The following is a 19574-nucleotide window of genomic DNA, read 5'->3' on the forward strand; positions in this document are numbered from 1 at the left end:
GCATTGAGCTTTTGATCCTTTTAACAGTCTGACTTACACTGTCACCTCCACTTGACAGATGACAAAATTGCCCATAGTGCAATTATACTACACAAGATTACAGAACTAGAAAGTGACAGAGAGCCTTCTTTGGCTCACTCCCATGATAGTGCCCTGTCACCTGGGATGTTGGGAACCAGGGAATCAGGAAGTAGCCCCGTTCCTACTACCTGCCATTCTTGGACAAATTCAGTAGAGAATGGGGAAAGTCCAGGATCTTGTCCTGCATATCACACTCAGGTAAAAGGGGATCAGAGGAAAGGTGGTGTCTCCAGCCTGCCCAGATATCCTCCAGCAGGAGTGAAAATGGCTTCCCTAAAGCAGCAGCAGGTGGAACTACCATAGCTGACTTGGCATGATGTGGAACAATCCATGTTCTGCTATGTATCCCTGGCTGCAAGAATTCCTGCTATCAAGGTGTGGGACTGCTACCTGGCCTGGACACCCTACTTGTAGTCCTCATCTACCTTGACTTTCCCATATAAACACTGAAAGAGAAGTTTTCAGCAAGCATTGCTGCCAGATAAAATATTTAAAATTGAATTTCAAGTAAGCAACATTTTATATTATTTTAAAGAGAATTTACTTACTTATTTTAAACGAAGAGTGACACACACAGAGAAAGGGAGAGACATAGATAGAAAGATCTTCCATTCATTGGTTTACTAATCCAAATGATCATAATGGTCATAGCTGGGCCAGGCTGAAACCAGAAGCCCAGAACTCCATCTAGGTTGACCGCAAGGATGGCAGGGGTCCACATAATTGGACCATTATCTGCTGCTATTGCAGCATCTTAACAGGGAGTTAGAAGTGTAGTAGCCAGGACTAAATGGCACTCCAATATGGGATTCTGATGTTGCAAGTCATGTCTTAATCCCCTATGCCACAATGTTTGTCCTTCTTAGTATAAGCATATCTCAAGTATTATCTGGAAAGTACTTATGCTAAAAAGTTATTTGTTTATCTGAACTTTAAATTTGACTGGCATGCTGTATTTTTGTTTAAGATTTTTTTTTTACTTTTATTGGAAAGACAGATATACAGAGAGGAGGAGAGACAAAGAGGAAGATCCTCTATCTGATGATTCACTCCCCAAGTGGCTGCAACGGCCTGAGCTGAGCCGTCCAAAGCCAGGGGCCAGGAGCCTCTTCCAGGTTTCCCATGTGGGTGCAGGGTCACAAAGCTTTTGGGATCTCCACTACTGCCTTCTCAGGCCACAAGCAGGGAGCTGAATGGGAAGCGGGGCTGCTGGGATTAGAACCGGCACCCATATGGGATCCCGGAGTGTGCAAGGTGAGGACTTTAACCCCTAGGCCACCATGCCGAGCCCGACAAGCTGTATTTTTATCTGTTAAATCTGATAACTCTGTCAACAGGGGGAGGTACATATGGGAAGTGATGTATAGTTAAGGAAGGGTTATTCCTGGGCCTGGTGCCTGCGGTTCTGAAGTTCTCCTCTGAGCAGCCTCAGGATGTGCTGATTGACGCTCCAGCTCTGGGCTTAGGTGAGCCTAGGTTTTAATTCAGATGTGGTCACTTAGCTAGCTTTGTGACTTTGGGCAGGGCATTTAACATCTCTTCACTTCACTTTCTTCTCTGTTTAACAGGGATGATAATTAGCTTTATCATGTAGGGCAGAGTCTTTCAAGAAAGGATCTGTCCCATGTTCACTTGTGTCTCCTCTGAGATTTGCACAAGGCTGGCTCATGTTAAGTCTTTAAAAAGCATTTGTGGATCTCAGTTGCAGGAGTCCCAGTACTGAACTAAGGAAATGTTAAAAGAAGAACCAAGAAGCTCTGGTCCCAGCATGGTAACCTAGCAGTTAATGTCCTCACCTTGAACGCACCGGGGTCCCATATGGGCGCTCATTCTAAACCTGGCAGCCCCACTTCTCATCTAGCCCCCTGCCTGTGGCTCGGGAAAGCAGTTGAGGATAGCTCAAAACCTTGGGACCCTGCATCTGCATGGGCGATCCAGAAGAGGCTCCGGGCTCCTGGCTACGGATCAGCTGAGCTCAGGCCGTTGCAGCCACTTGGGGAGTGAATCAACGGACAGAAAATCTTCCTCTCTGTCTCTCCTCCTCTCTGTATATCTGCCTTTCCAATAAAAATTAAGAAAAGAACCATGAAGATCAATAGAAATCACTGGATTTGGCTTTCTCTGCACAGATTCTGAGACTTGGGAAGGTTAAATCAGCTGGCCAAGGTCATAAAACACATTTGTCGAAGCAACAGGGCAGAAAACATGGTTTCTAGAAGAAGGGTTTTTCTCAGGGTGGCAACTGGGCTTAATCACTCCCAAAGCCCTGGTACCCATCTGGTGCCTGGCATGGGAATATTAATTGAGGAGCTAAATATCTCATCTCAATTGCAAGCCTCACTTGAATTAAGGAAGTCAGTTAAAGCATTCATCCAAAGCAGGTGAACCAGAGAAGTTGTCATGGAAGTTAAGAAAGCTGACTATTTCCTGTGTGGCTGGATGCCCAATTCTGTCTTCCCAAGGCTTTCTTGGAGATAAAATGTCATAGAAGACAGATGAGGAAATCATCCTCCTCCTCACCAGGTGTAAGAATGAGCACTGGAGGGCCCAGCGCAATAGCGTAGGAGTTAAAGTCCTCGCCTTGAACGCACCAGGATCCCATATGGGCACCGGTTCTAATTCCGGCAGCTCCACTTCCCATCCAGATCCCTGCTTGTGGCCTGAGAAAGCAGTCAAGGACAGCCCAAAGCTTTGGGACCCTGCAACCGTGTGGGAGACCTGGAAGAGCTCCTGGCTTCAGATTGGCTCAGTTCCAGCTGTTGCAGCCTCATGGGGAGTGAACCATTGGATGGAAGATCTTCCTCTCTGTCTCTCTTTCTCTCTGTATATCTGCCTTTCCAATAAAAATAAAGAAATCTTTAAAAAAAAGAATGAGCACTGGTGTAAGTTGCAAAATAAATGAAACTCATGGTTGAGAAAAATATTTATCTTGTATAACAACAGGTACCCTGTTATTCAGAGTACCTATGGGTCTAGGTCATGGGACTGGGGTCCCTTAGGGCAGTGATTGTGCCTACCACTCCTCTTCCTGAAAGTTGGTTAAGCCCAGAGGTAGACTATAAAGAACCCAAACAGGGCATCCATAAGAATCACATGCATACAGAGACTGAGCCCTCTGATGGCATTACAGGGTGACTGGTGACTTGTCCCTAGTCACAGGCATAATACTCCTGCAAGGTAAGAAGAAGCCCTGTAACACTCAGCTTGGAGGTCAATTCCTTGCTTCTTCAGCAGTCTACTCACCCACCCCACCCCAGCAGCATGGCCAGGTGCCCCATAGAGTGCAATGGGCATGGGAGTCAATCCTCTGAATAGTCATTTCTGCTCTGGATCTCGTTATCTGCACAAAATGAGCTGGTTAAATCGGAGTATTTCACTCAGCCATGCATCTTGAGTGTGAGTATCTGGATGCATGTGAATAAGACAAACAGCAGAAACTGATCTGTATGTAGCCATACATAGGAGGAAAACACTTTTGGAATTTTACCATGGCATGTCCCTTCTTTCTAGGGTTACTGCATATTTATTGGTTTTAGCAGGTAGAAGTGACTCAGAGGTTCAGGACTGTAGACAGAAGGTGTTCTCCTTCAACAGGAACCCTGGAGGGTGTTTCCTTTGACTGATGGAAGTTTCTGTTGCCTCAGGAGATTTCACAGCGACCCACACAGAGATGGCCAGAATATTCTGACACAAGAAGCTCCCACTGCAGCATCCTCCACACAGTGATGTGGGAGACAAAAGTCATCAGGTGGTGCCTCCCTCGCCTGCAGTTCTGACTTGGCTCTGAGCAAAAGATGTGCTCCAAGACTTCAGGGAGGAAAATTTTGCTCACAGACTGATTTTCTAAAAAGGAACCATAGTGCTGGAGATCGCATAGTAAATCTGTTTGTAAAGAGATAAATCACTGTCTTCCTCATGTTGGGCATTTTGCAACTTTGGATTTTTGTGCAGATGCAACATATGGCCATGAAAATGATCAAGTAGGTGACAATGCTGAAACGTGACAGCTAGGATATTCCACCCAGGCCTGGCTCTCATTTGTCTCCTCGTGCCTGGAGAGTGTCTGACACCTACTAAACACTCAATAAACTTCCATGAAATAAGTAAAGAGAAAGTGTTCACAAAATAATCTTAACCATGGGCACATTATGATTACAACTAGACAATAATTCCATTGATGTGTAGGCATACACAAATATTGAAACACACATACAGCAGTGTGAGAGAAATGCCATTTTTAAATTAAACTTTTGAATAATATTCTCATGTTGCTGTAGTCATGAAATTTTTATATGTATTTTTAGTCATAAAAATCATATATGCACAAGGAACTCATCTTGGCTCTACAAGTACTTTGGGAAGAACAAGCTGGAAGGTGCATTATCAAAACATAAACAATGATTAACATTAATCGTGTAATGGTTGCTTAGATATTTTTGATTTTTTTTTTTTTTAAAGATTTATTCATTTTATTACAGCCAGATATACAGAGAGGAGGAGAGACAGAGAGGAAGATCTTCCGTCCGATGATTCACTCCCCAAGTGAGCCGCAACGGGCCGATGCGCGCCGATCCGATGCCAGGAACCTGGAACCTCTTCCGGGTCTCCCACGTGGGTGCAGTGTCCCAATGCATTGGGCCGTCCTCAACTGCTTTCCCAGGCCACAAGCAGGGAGCTGGATGGGAAGTGGAGCTGCCGGGATTAGAACCGGCGCCCATATGGGATCCCGGGGCTTTCAAGGCGAGGACTTTAGCCGCTAGACCACGCCGCCGGGCCCGATATTTTTGATTTTTAAATGATGAACATGAGTCTGATTTCAGACTCGAATATAAATGTCACTAATATGGAATACCTTGATTTTTTGGATGTTTTCTGATGGACACACCAAGCTAAGCATCACAGTGCAAACACCGTGATATCAGCTCAGTGCAGAGAAATTCTTAGAAGAGTTCTGAGCAACCTTAATTCCATAGCACCTGGAATCCTGCAGGTGCAACTCACCTACATCTGTGCTCAGTTTCTATTACTGTGTTTTCACAATGCTCATCTGTCTAATCCAGATACTTTAGACCCTGGCCTGGTGCTGTGAGTTTTAATCCTTCCACTGTGGCAGGTTGCCTTTACCAGAGTGAACAATACAGCTTGTTGCACCATTTCTTTTCACCAATGGCTCAGAGAGTGACCTTGAGGAGAAAGGAAGCTCTATTGCGGTCATGAAAACAAGAGAAGAATGAAAGGCCGATAAATTCTGTCATATAAAACTCATAGAGACAGAAAAGCAACAGGTCCCAGAATAAGAGTGATAAGAAAATGAGTTTGGGGGACCAGAGAAGGCTACCAGGAAGGAGGACTCTCCTCTGTGTCACAACTGCATAGGGTGTGTGCTCTTGTCAAGGAGACATCAGGAAACAAATAGCCCATTACTGTGTAGACATAGCCCCTGTTGCCAAGGTGCTGCCCCTCCCATCTACCCTCTGGCACCTTTTGTCCCTGAAGCTCCTGGCAGGGGCAGCATGTTACCTCATTGTTGGTGCCAACATCCAGCAGGACAGGGAGGCATTGCTGCGGGTTCACCCCTCCACATGCCGTGTACAGAGCCAGCTTGCCCACAGGAATGCCCATGCCGTAGCAGCCCAGGTCTCCCAAGCCCAGGATGCGTTCGCCATCAGTCACCACCACAGCCTGAAAAACATAGCAGGTGTCATCATCCTTCAGGGATAGCAACTCCAGTGACAAAAGGCTCCTGTGAATGGCACCTGGGTGCCTGCTGACTTTGCTGGAATGGAACAGTGTGTTTAGGACAAGGCCAAAGGATTTATTCAATTGCAGTTAGAAAGTCCTTTGTGGCAAGTGGGTGAGAAACTACTGAAATGAGATGACAGCAAGACTCCTGCCCTGTACCTTGAGATTCAAGATCAGGGGTAAGCAGAAAAACAGAAACAGCTGAAGGGCAACTGACTAGTCACTCACCTGCAAAGCACCTCAGTGGACAGGGTCAGCCTGAGACTTGGGGGAAGGGAGAAACATGATGGAAAGAGAAAATGAACAGCAGTGTTTGTACTGCTGCTGTGACTCCAGAGTTTACAGACTAAATCAAAGGTTCCTCAGCCTGCTCCTGGGATGTGATAAATCTGTTGTGCAAAGAACAAAGCTTCTCTGACATCTCTCAGGATCACATGACATCTCCATGTGAAATCATTACAGACGTCATGCAGAGCTGGGAATACCTTTTGCATTTGGAAGAGTCAGAGAGAGCCTACTGTTATGAGACACAGTGCTAGTGCAAGGCCTACCTGATTTGCCAGATGTTGATGAGACTGATGGTGAGGACAGATGTTGTTAGAAGATTATGATAATTCATGTATTCATTCACTTAGGAGGTATGCACAAAACATGCACTTTGCACCAGAGACTGTGCCTGATCCTGAGCAAAGAGGCTTCAATTTGCTCCTCTTTAAAAATATGTAAGCACATACCAGACCTGGAGATATTATGGGGGTGTGGGTGGGGACAAAGACATGTGGCACACAAAAAAGTTAAGATCCTGGGTAGAGGTAAATGAGATATAGGACATGTATGTAGAATGAGGAGGCACAGGAAAGAAGAACCTTATGACTTTCCACAAGAGGGAAGAATGGGAAGTCTGGGCACAAGTCAGACTGTGAAGGGCCTAACATGTCAGGCCAAAGGCAATCCCTCTTTGGGGCAGGAAGGAACAGTGAAATTGTTTATATTCATGCCAACCTGCTTACCATCAGGGGTTCCCTCCATCTGCTAAACAGCTAGAAATAGACCATCCATCAATATACTGGAATCTGGTTGGGGTTGGGGTCTAGCACCATGCTTAAGTGGTAAATGTTCTGGTTGGCTTTAAGCATGGTGCTATGGGTTTCATCCATTCCATGCATGGATGACTTTGTGAACTGGAGATAAGAGATGAACTCCCATTGTGACCCTGGAAGAATTTATGACCCAGTAGCCAAAGGGCTCATGGTATCTTCTCATTTTTCCATCTCTCTGTGGCTGAGAGCACATAGGGACTGATGCTGCCTCTGTGTAGAAATGCATATTCATTAAGCACCCTGTTCACTTAAGAACACTGTTTCACAAGATTATGAAAGTCATGCTGCTCACTCCCTGACTGATCTACAGCCTCTGTGGACTGTACTTACAGATGCCTCTCAGCAGACCTTTCCAGGGAAGGGAAGCAGGGGCTGAGATGGTTGTCCCCTCTCATAGGTGAGCAAATTGAAACTTGAGGCCAACATGTTCTACACATATTGAAGCATCAGAATCATGCCAGGCACTGAGCCAAATGTTTCTGCATCAGTTATCTTAGAAAGATTAGATGACCTACCAAGGTCACCTTGCTTGTGTATGTGGCAAGCTAGGATTCCAGCAAGGTTTTGGTTCCTGGTACATGGTTATTTCTGCCACCCCATTCAGTTAGGTTAAAGCACCAGTGCACCTGGCACAGTCTTGCTCTGTATGGGGGCACCCTCCTGTAACCAGCCTCTGATCTCCATTGGGCAACTCTTGCTGTTGAATCAAGCATCACCTTGCCTCTGAAGTGCTCCAAACTATTCTCTCTTTTGGTTAAAGATTTTTTATTCTGGTCCTCATTTTCTTAGAATCTTGCTCTCTGCTGATGGGGGAGTGAGTGACATAAAGTGAGAATGGGAAATTAGCTATTCCCCTAATATCCTAGGATGGGGATAGGCCTCGGTGGAGCTTCCTCCCAGCTGGAAAATATCCCAGAGCAACACAACGTTGCACCCACCTCTGCTGAGGGAATGCCTCATCTCCACCTCTTGCCTCTTCTTACTGCTATCCTAATTGCAGTTGGGTTCTTGGCTCTAACCTGACCCCCTTCTTTGTGGCAGTCTTCTCTGCCAACCAACATCAGAATCATTGTATCAAAGAATCAGTTTCCTTAGGCTACTTATGCATTTAATGACTTTCGATGACCTCTGTCTGTAGAACAGAACCCAAAATGTTCAACTTGTCCATGTTAGCCCTTCATTGTCTATGAAATTATTTTGATAATGATATCAAGCTACTCAGGTGGTTTAGAGACAAAGTGAAACAATACATGCTTTATTTTCCCTTTGGTATTTTATGCAAAGTAGGGTGACAGCAAATGGTTGTTGTTCTATGATAACAACAATCATTATTCAGAAGTAGCTATGATCATGGACTGCCCATAGCACAATCCATACAACTCTTTCTTCTTCTGTGTGTTTCATCATCCCTCTCAGCTTCCCTTTTATCCTCCTCCTCTATTTCTCTCTCCCATCCAGAACATAAATATTGTAAATGCCTAAGTTTAACATCTTAATTCTATTACTCGCTTGCAAAGAACATAGCCTCTCAGCTTCCTTGTCTATCAAACCCTACCTCTTACAGGGTTATCAGGAGACTCCAAATGCATTAATCTATGTAAAATACTTGGTACACTACTCTATTACATGGATATGGTGATGTGTTGCCTATATTCCATTACAAGAATGGAGGAGTTATTGCCCCTACTCTACCCTCAGCTATTAGCCCACTTGAGAATTTCCTTGACTGAAGATAATCGTGTTGGCTGAAGTCACAGCTTCCTTCTTCCAGGGGTGTTCTGCAAATCATGACTGAGTAATGCAGGAGTGCAAAGGCCCGCTCCCTTGTCCCACCTTGACATGACTTTGAAAACCAGCTCCAGAGCCTCACAGACCCTGCCAAGTCTTCCTTGAGTCCTTAATGTGGCTTCATCTCTCCCTTTGCTCTGTCCTACTCTCTTTTCTTCAGCAGGTGTTGACCCAAGAACAATTCCCCAAATACGAATTTCTGTATTAGAACTCCCAAGGGAAAGCGGCCTCTGACATAAAACACAACAGAGAGTGAGCACAGGGGGATCTGGGCCCACAGGCAGACTGGTCCAGGTTTAATCGCCCAAGTGGCTGGTGCCCAGTGGCAGAGGATGTTCCCATGGGCCCACCTCCAACAGTCTTTAGCTCCACTGTACCCAAAGCTGATTGGGTTGGTATAAAGGAGAGATTTAGCTTGGGAAAATGTTTGGGGAGGGAGCTGTTCTCAAATAAGTCTTCTTCTGGCCCAGGGCAGTGGCTACTGTGGGAAAGATTCAGAAAAGCAGTTCTCACTCTTTTTCATGATTTATGTAGACAGCTCGGGGCAGCCTGGCTTGACCCAACTCCTCCTCCCCAAATAAGAGCAGACTACAAAGCTTCATCCCCAGACCCATTTTCCTACCTCCCATTTCTCTTAAGCCTCAGTCTGTAGCTCTACTATCTAGCTGCGAAGTCAAAGAAAGTCATTAAAAAAAAAAAACTTTCCAAGTTGATCCTTAAACTCTTCCGAATATTGGCTCCCTACCAAATGGGCAGCCAACCTTGTCAGGACCCCAATTTGCCTGCACCTGCAATATGAATTACCTACCTGAGAAAAGACACACTCCCACCCATCTTTAGGACCATATCATGGGCTCACAACCCCTATTGCACTCTGATTAAGGAGCTGCTTGCATCAAATGCAGTGGTGAAGACATCCTTCTTCAATTCCCAAGGGCTGTGAGAAGGACAATGAGCAGAGACTCCCAATCTAATAAGAACCTTCCTTTCCTCTCTTCAGGGCAACTGGAGAAAACACACAGGACACAAGGAAGACTGACCACTGAGTGGAAATACTGTGATGTTTGAGAGGCATCACAGGGAATGGCTGTGTGTGTGTTGGCCAGGGGAAACACCCAGAAAATGCAGGTGAATGCAGCAGGGTAGGGGCAGGACTAAGTCACGGGCCATCCTGTCCATGCCAGTGCTCTTATTTCCATGTCAAACATTAGGCCTGATAGTGAGAACTTCTATTCTTTCCACAGAAGCTGAATATCCACATATTGTGATATGTATGTTTTAAACAAGCCTTTTGCTTTAAAAATGTTGTCCACAAATTCAAAATTTTCAAAACCTGCTTAGAGTCAAATCAAATATGTTTAGGGCACATATCATCTGACTACTGTTGGGGGCTGCAGTCCAGGGTCATGAGGAGCCATCACAGCTGCTCTTGGCACCTGTCATGCTGTGTGTACCACAGCCACCTCTGCCAACTCCAGTCATGACTATCTTCCTTCAAGTGTCCATCAGTGTGTGTAAACTGTCACAGTTAGTCCTTACAACAGGAAGACAAAGCTCAGAGATGTTATTTGCACACACTGAAAGTAAGTAGAAGAGTCAAGAGCAGAACTGAGACTTGTCTGATTAAAAAGCCAAGGCAGGTTCCTCTACATAGTCCCTGGAGCTAACCTGTGTGGTTCTCCAAAGTGAGACAGGAATAAAAGACGGCAGTGACCTCATTCATCTGTACATGCTGGGATACTGCAGGGTGGCTGGCAGGCGTTCCCCTGTCTGCTCCGCATCCAGTGCGCTCCATTCTTCAGCAGCACCATCACAGTGTGCTGTCACCCTTTCCGGGTCAGTCCCTCTAACGAGACTATAGGCTGATGCCGCTTCTTTACCTCAAAATCCTGTGGAATTTGTGTGATTTTGAATGTTTGTTGAGGCTTTATATGTCTCTCTCGGTTGTATTTCAAAATGACCTCAAAGTCCTTATTTCTCCTCCTCTAAAATCACAGTAGTTCTTGTGCCCTTTTCTCTGGTAATCAGCCCTCTGGCATTTAGAAGGTTCTCAAACTATGCTTATTGCACCCAATCAATGATTTTTTTTTTAACTCTTAAGGTCCTATTTTGTATGCATATCATGGTTTTCCAAGCACAATACGAAACAATTTGGAAGCAGGACCTACTTTCTTTTATGGGAGGGTGCATATTTTCATCCTTTGTTGCAAGGCCCTGGGTATAGTTGCGTTGAGTTGTGCCCAGCCAGGAGGAACAACCAACACCTGAAATCCAGCCCATGAACCTCTCCCCAATCCCCTTCTCAGCAAGCCCACATGCCAGCTGGAGGAAAGGGTGATTTTTCCTTTACTTTTTCCCTACTTGCTGGTATTTTGCATGTTTAAGCAATATCTTTGCTCTTGGCACAGTGCCTAGTGCATGCAAGGCACTCAGTGTGTGCATTGACTGTGTTCATTACACTTGGCAATTCTCCACTGAGTGCTTTCTGTATACACCTATGGTTGACATGTCCAGAAATTTGGGAAAGACTGGTTTTAAGCACTTCAGCAGGATGTCCACTTAGGTTAGCCTAGAGTTAGCTCCTGTTGAGTGTATGGCTTTCCTAAATGTCCTTGAGACTTTATTATAGTTTGTTCCTAGACATACCCTGGAAATTTTCTTCTCTGGGACTTTAGGGCCAGGGTCAGCACATAACTGTAGTCTAAGCAGATAAGCAGGAAGGAAAAGCAGAGAGCAAATCCCATGCAGGCAGAGAGACACAAAATGAGCTGCTGATCATAGCCAGGCCTGAAGTCCAATGCTTTGATTGTGGCTCAGTCCTGAAGCCTGAAAGTCAAGATCCTGCCCGTGCTCCCTCAGCCCTGCTTTGGTTCTTAATGGTGGCACTCCCTGTAGAAGGCCAGAAGGGAGTGGAACACAAAAAAACTATATAGGAGAAAGCTGTGTTTGGGATCCAGTGGAGATGAGACCCTCCAATCCTTCTATAGTGGTGCAGGAAGAGACCTGGGAAATTACGAGGAGACTTGCAAATTATCTTTTTTTTTTTTTTGCAAATTATCTTTGAAGTCGCAAGTTTCCTGTTCAAAAATAAACACAACTATTCTCTCCCATGATATATCCTGTTTGCTAGATGCAAGTATTTTCTTTCTGAAATTTTTTAGTAGAATTAGTTCTCCAAGAAAGGTTGTCTGTTTTCTTACTCTCTGTGTGTTCTGCCTCAGGCTCCTTCCCTGCTGTGTTCACCTGAGGTGAATACATCCAAGGGTGAACATATACCCAATCACCAACTTTTCTTCTTGTTTCAGAATGTTTTTCCCTGTAGTCTAGTGTCTCTTATGCCTGACTATGCAAACTCTGCACTTCAATTCAAGGTCCAATTCCAATGTCACTTCACCCATGAAGATTTTCTAGGTCACCTTCAGGCTAAAAAAACTCCTTGCCTCTTTGAACACCTTGACCTATTTTTGTATATCTCATTTACCTTCAATCAAATGATAGCTTGTCAGACTTCACTGTCCCTGTCTTATTTCCCTCACAACATGTCAACCTCTTAAGAAGAGGATCTTTGTATATTTAGTAGATACTCAATAAATGTTGGACAAATCTTTAGACTGATAATAATAATAATAACATGCCAATTTGCCAAGAGGCTTGGCTGTTACAAAACTGTACTGTGCTATGCTTTTGCTTGGTTGTGAGAACTCCTTCATCTGGACCTGGGAAAGTAAGCAGTCTGCTGTTCAGTTTCATAATGTTTCATTTTATGGCTGGAAATTATTGTGGTGCGGGTTGAAAGAATCCTTCCAACAACAGATATGCAGCAATGAAAACAGGATCTTACCTTAATATTGTCTTCTGGCCAAGAATTCAGCATTGTTGCCAGGTGACCCTTGTCATGAATGGTGATGAACAGCCCACTATGAGAAAGAAAATACATACAGGGAAATTAGGTGACCAGATCAGGAATAGAGCCAAGCCCATGAGTTCCACATTACCACATCATGTAATTTTATCCATGGACCTAGGGGAGAGGCATTCCTGCCTGCTGTGGCTTGAACATGATTTGACTCCTGAACTCATATAGGACCGTAAATACCAAAGTCAAGGGCTAATGGTACTGAGAGGGTAGAAACTCCATGCAACTCTGGTGTTATCAGGAGCTTTATAGGCCAGTTGGGGGTATGCTATCTGAAAGAATTTTTTACAAGTAGGTTGTTACAAAAACCCGAGTTTGGACCCGAATGGTTTTGTTTGGCTCTTGACTTGCCATGTGACTCTTCCTCCACATGCTTTCCACCATGACCATCTGCAGTTGTCATAGAAGCACAGCGAATACAGCTGCTTGACCTTGGACTTGCACCTTCAGAACTCTGAACCCAAATAAACCTATTCGCTTTAAAGTTAGTTGTCCCTTACATTCAGGGCAGTGATGAAAACCTGATTAACACACTACCCAGTGCCCCTGCAGTTTTGCTAGTCCTGCTCTGGAACTCCCTCGGATTGCTTCTCGCCACAGGGTTCAGAGTCCATGGGCTTGAAAGGTGTGCCCACCAAGGAGCTGTGTTTACCAGAGTCCTCTCCTCTCTCTAGAGCCCCAGGATTTCCTTGCCAATAACCCCAAAGTTGCTTCCTGGCACCCTGTGGACCTTTGCTCCATTCCTTCCTCCTGAGTACGGACTACATTGCAATGGCTGGTCCTCTAGATCTGGGGCTGTGACTAAATGTGGACACATTAGTCATGATTTCCAGAGATACATACATTAGCCTCCAGTACGGAAGGAATTGGCATGGGAAGCGGGATTGAATGTCAGTCATTGAGCCAGTTTTCTTGGCATCCTCAGAGTCTGAAAATTCCAAATTCTAATGTGGACTTCCAAATCCATCCTGAGGGTATATTTGCAAAGATGGGATGGTGTAACATGTTTTATTCAAGTGTATTAGAATGAGTTATCATTTTCAACATTTAGACCTAATTACGTGGACCTGAATCTTCTGGGGTAAGAGAAGGTGTGGACCTGTCTGAGGAGGACAGCATGTCATTTAGACCACTTCCTTCTTTTCTTTTTAAATTTTTGTTCAGTGTGTTCAAGAGACAAGCTTCTTTTGTTCATTCAATGCCCATAGTTAAATATTTAATTTGTATGAATACAGGAGAATATTTGGGAGAAGTTTCTCCCCCTTTTAAGGTGCTCTACCTAAATCAGTGAGGGCTTCTAAGACTGCTTTTCAAGCCTTCACAAAGTACTTGGATTTTAACAGTGTCCTTGTCAATATTGACACCTTCCTCAGCCCAGCTCTTTGTTCTTGTCAGTCTTGCAGAACCCCAAGCCTTTTTCACTTCTCAAGAGTGTGTACTAGGCAACCAAAGGCAGCTGAAAAAGAGCACTATCACAGGACGGGTTGATTAGTATGAGCATATATTCATCTTTGCTAATCCTTCAGATATCCAGTACCTGCGAGTATTTATTCTGATTCTCTCTGGCCAATTCTCTGTTTTTACTCTTTGCACTACCTCTTTATTCACATCAAATCTACAGCTTACTTTCCTTTTCACTCCATAGATGATTCTGTCATCTCCCACCACCAAACCTGTAGACTGCCTCTGAGGCTAACTTCATGGCTTCTCCTGGTCCAACGAATATTGAAGCAGCTTACATGATGATGGTTATCCCTTCTAGTCCACCATATCATCCCTGCCTAGATTTCCCTTTGCTTCTCCTAAAGCATACCTAAGATTTTATCCTTAAAACAGAACCAGACATCTGGTAGCGACAGAATAGCTTAAACAGAGCAACCTTTCTGTTGATCACATCATAAAATTATTTTTTTTCTTTTTTTTTAAATTTTATTGTATGGTTGTTGACAATCTTTACATAATTATGGTTAACAAAAAAGGTTCAGGGGGTATAGGGAAGTGGGTAATACCACTATGTCCATATTATTTCCATCGTGTATCTGAGGCAAAGGGGGATATTGAGGGAGAAGCCCACCCGGTTTCCCGCCCACCCCAGGTCCCGGATGTGGGGCATGCTCTGAGATATTTGCTCAAGTGGTTTTAATAGTTCTCCAGTTATGAATCGCTGCCAGTTTCGCTCGATGAGGTCGTCCACTGATTGATATGGTCCATCATAAAGTTTCCGTTTGCCCCATATTTCGCTGCCAACATATAGCTGATATGAATGATTGACCTGCTCTGTCTTCTTTCTTTTCTTGATTAGAGTTCTGAGTCCAGCAGTTCGATTGGGGAGATCTCCAAAGAAACTTTGAGGTATTCCCAGACTAGATTCTTGTATGTTCTAGCAAGCGCAAGAAGCATGATAGGAAACAGCCCAGAATAGGCCATGGAAAGTTTCCCACTGGCACACAGTCGGCATGGGTCAGGGGCAGACCAGGCTGAATCAGTTCATGTCATCCACTGGCAAATCCAATCACCAGAACAGAGTGTGGGTTGAGCCGGGTTTGGTCGCGACAAAACCAGTACACATTATGGAATGCCAGGGTGAGGTTGTCTGTACTGGATTTGACTGCAGCACCCAACCAGCACACGTGAGATCCAGCAAGGGAGGGGCAGAGCTGGCAGGGGGATTAAGGGGCTGGTCCCCTCGCTGGACAGCTACTCCCAATGGAGAGCGTCGGCTGGGATGGGGACAGACCAGACTAAGCAGGGCTACAACACCTGTGCGCCGCATGTGGACTAGATCAGGGAAAAGCCAGGCTGGGCTGATTGTTCCTACTGGTGCAAGCATAAGTTAGAGTGGGTGAGGGTTGTTAGGGCTTAGCCACAGCATCAGATGGCAGAAGCTGGCACTGGGGGCTAATTCTGTCAAGTCAAACCACAGAACCACCCGAAGAGTGCATCAACCGGGACTGAGAGAGACCTAGGAGGGAAATAGTGGGTTCCCCCCTCTTGGGTTACTACTCCCACGGGAGGGCATGAAAACTAGGATGGGGGCTGGGATGGCTAGACAGATAGGCACTTGTGCTCGCTTCGGCAGCACATATACTAGACAGATAGGCACTCAACAACATCCGTGAGGGCTGGATGGTTGAGTTGGTTAGATGGAACAAAGCTTTAATACCCATTGACAAGTACAAGAGCCAAATGGGATGGGGGACAGACTGGTCTACTGCTACACATACTGGCAAGCCAGGGTAGGGGGTGGGCCTGGTGGGAGTTATTGTGGGTCACCCCGACTAGGCTGCAGCTCCCACTGGTTGAAGGGCCGAGTATGTGCTGGGCAGAACCAGACTGGACTGCAACACCCATGGTTTCAGTGCAACTTGGGACTGAAAACAGAAACAACCCAGCAATTGAAACCACCAGCTGATCGGGGTGATGCACTGTGCCGTGCCCTGTGCTTGCTAGAACATACAAGAATCTGGTCTGGGAATAAAATTATTTATTTTAAGATAATTTATGTTGTAATATAAAATTTCAAGATGGGTGAGTGTATCTGCACACACACATACACAATTATACATATGTATGTATAAACAAAGGGGCATCAAAACATTCATAGAAGATGCAACTAAAAGAATGTGAATTTTCTTGAATATATTGAGTCCCCTTGGTGTACAGATACAAAATATTCATTATCTAATAGGACACTTTAAATCCATGGAAATTGAATCCAAAGATAAAATTATTTTTGTGCAAAAGATTTTTAAGTTCATGCATATAAGGGAGTTTAAAAAGTTCATGGGAAATACATATTATGAAAAAGCTCCATGAATTTAAAAATATTGTTGCACCAACATAAACCTTTAAAAATTCTACATTCCAGTCTACTAAGTTTTCAAAGTCCCTTTACATACATAGTTATGACAATGGAGGTTGGCCAAAAATGGGCAGCAACTACTACTAAAAGCGAAAGTTTGCAGCTTTTTGCCAGAGGGCAATCAAAACTGCAGGCAACTTGAAGCAGAGGAAAGCCAGTTGTACTAGTTTGACGCATCAGAGAACAGAGTTAGAGCTCAAAGAGCAGCCAGGAAGTTTCATTAAAGGAAGGAAATTCTGGAATCAATAGAGATGCACAGAAGATGAAGCCCCAAATCGGCAAAGAATCTGCCCAAATCATTGACTGACCACTAAACTATGCACACACAGGGGAGCTGGGGGAGGGGGTGTGCTACAGCTGCAAGTTGGAAGAACAGAAAAGAGATTGGAAGAGACAGTGTTGGAATCAAGTCCCTTTTGGAACAAAAATTATTTTTCTGTGAACCAAAACAATCCAGAGACCTTTGAATCCAAGATATATAGAGAGGTTCATTATAATAGTTTATATTTTTAAATATTTCATAGAAAGAAAAGGAAAACAAAGCAAAACAAAAAATACCAGTGGACCTCAATCTACTCTCTTGACCTCTATATTCCTTGCTGGGACTGTTTCTCTCTTCTTCCCATTACCAAACCTTCTACAAACATTGTCTACATTAGCTGCCTCTGTTTTTTCATCTCCCAGTCACTATTCAATACAATACCATTTGTCTTTTCCCACAGTGTGCTACTAAAACTGATACTGGGATTGGGGTGGGAGCTGGTGCAGTGGTTCATTAGATTAATCCTCAACCTTTTAGTGCCAATATCCCACATGAGTGCTGGTTTGAGTTTAATTGTTTCACTTCTTGGGGAGACCTTCTCTGGTCTGAAGGTAGAGCTGGCAGAATATTATCCCCATCAATTAGAAGCCCCAGCACAACATCAACAACAATTTACAACATTTTGGAATTAATTGACATGGTATTGAGTAATCAATATGTTAAAACAATGCAAGTTCTTAACCACATCCTTTGATTACTTCATTGACCCTTCAATTTTTGTACACAGAACCGGCTGCTATACAAGTTAAAGTGGCTATAGGGTACTATTCAGCTGTCTCGTGTCTGTTTTCATTTTAGTATTTAGCAGTTTATTGTGTTGACGCATAATTTTTCTGAACTTGGTAGATTTTAGGGTAGTCTAAACTGGCTTATAAATCTAACAAGGTCTTTGTCAACAGTTGAGGTGCAGAACAGTTTTAGGAGGGGTGTGCAGAGAAATCTTCAATACCCTAGTGATACCCAATATACCCAATACCCAATATCTTTGTGTCCTATCTAGTAAGGTATATGTGGATCCACGTTGATCGTTTCCTGTTTGGTTCTAAGCTTTCCTCGTATTTCTCTGACTATTCTATTTTTTTGGTGGGGGGTGGGGCTCCGGAGCAACCCTGATGGTCATTGCAAGAGAGCGTGGGGATCCAAAGTTGGAACTAAGTAAGGACCAGAAAAAGCTCCTCTCCCTAGACCCAAAGGAAGTTTGCTGTTGTTCTGTTTCTGCAGATCTCTCAGGGCTCCTGGCTGTTGTTCCGATGACCTTGGATCCTGCGAGGAAGGATTTGGGCTCTGGACAATAAGATGCTGGACTCTATGCTTGGTATATGTTTGCAACGAAAGAATCCTGACTTAATTTGAACTGTAATACAGCAACAAGGTGGAGGAATTAACCATGGGTGGAGGGCACGGGGAGGGGTTGGGGAAATCCCAGAGCCTATGAAACTGTGTCACATGATGCAACGTAATTAATAAAAAAAAAGTTTCACTTCTGATCCAATTCTCTGCTAATGACTTGAGAAAGCAGCGGAAGACGGGCCTAGTTCCTGGGACCCGGAACCCTAGTGGGAGATGTGGAGGAAGCTCCTGGCTCCTGGCTTCAGATCAGTTCAGCTCTGACCATTGCAGCCACTTTGGGAGTGAACCAATGGATGGAAGATCCCTCTGTCTGCCTTTCCCTTTCTTTCCCTGTCATTTTGACTTTCAGGATAAAATAACTAACAACAAACAAACGAACAACAATAACAACAACAAAAAAGATGTTGCCAAGGCTACTGATGATCATTTCCCTAAATGTAGGGGGCACTTTTCATTCCCCATCTCCTTTGGCTTCTCAGAAGAATCTGACATTTTCCATCTCTTCCCTACCCAATCTTTAACTACTGAACCTCCATTTCTTTGAGTTTTCCTAGTTTCTTATGCTATGTTGTCCAACCATTACATGGTAAAGCTCCTCAAAATTTTTACTGTTCCCCTTTCCTTCTTACTCTCACCCTTTCTCTATGAGAGCTCATCAATGCCTATCATTTGGCTTACCTGTAAATCAAAGTTTCTCATCTTTGGCACTAATGACATTTTGAATTGGGTAATTCTACACTTTGAGAGATGATCTCATCTTGCACATTAGTAGGGTGTGTGGCACCTCTGTCTTGTATTCACTAGATGACAGTAGCATCCCACTGTGATAAGCACAGAATGTTTCCAGACACTGGCAAATACTCCTGAGGGAGCCAGCCTTGATTTGAGAGCCCTTGCTCTAAATCTTCACATTTAACTGTCTATCTTGTATCTTTCATTTCATGTGTTAAAGGCACTTCAAACTTAAACACATCCACAATCAAATTTATGATCTAATCTTTCACCACTGTTACACAAAGAAAAATAATGACCCATTTATCTCATTCTCAGTTGTTAGCCACACTGTCCCTTCTCTTTCTTCACCAGTTCATAGACAGTTCTCTGATATACTCTGCCTTTCCTTGTTCATAATGTAGTTAATTTCTACTCATGCCTTTGATGATTTAGAAGTCAAAAACAGAATCTATTATATGTGTTCAACACACCTTATTTCTACACAAACCAGCTTATCATAATTATTAGTGTGGCTACATAGATAACAGCTTTACACCTCATTAGATTGCAAGCCTTGTGAGGGCAATATCTGCGTCTGTTTTTGTTATTATTCATCACTATTTTCCCAGGAACAGTCCATTATAGCTGCTCAAGACATCATTTTTTAAATAAATTGAGAAATGAATAAATGGGTGATGA

The 19574-nt window shown here is 44.0% G+C and overlaps 1 protein-coding gene across 3 annotated transcripts in view; it reads right to left on the reverse strand.

Annotated features, from left to right (window-relative positions):
• Window positions 1-19574, reverse strand: part of ME3 (malic enzyme 3) — a 172733-nt gene that overhangs the window by 41483 nt on the left and 111676 nt on the right. For 2 of the 3 annotated variants that reach the window (XM_058663709.1, XM_058663711.1), the window contains 2 exons: window positions 12553-12628; window positions 5602-5763 (listed from right to left, as the gene is read on the reverse strand). In XM_058663709.1, the coding sequence (XP_058519692.1) occupies window positions 5602-5763; window positions 12553-12628 (238 nt within the window). The remainder of the gene's footprint in view (window positions 1-5601; window positions 5764-12552; window positions 12629-19574) is intronic. The other variant, XM_058663710.1, reaches the window with a different exon arrangement.

Source organism: Ochotona princeps, chromosome 4, assembly GCF_030435755.1.
Source record: "Ochotona princeps isolate mOchPri1 chromosome 4, mOchPri1.hap1, whole genome shotgun sequence".
In the NCBI taxonomy this organism is placed as follows: domain Eukaryota; kingdom Metazoa; phylum Chordata; class Mammalia; order Lagomorpha; family Ochotonidae; genus Ochotona; species Ochotona princeps.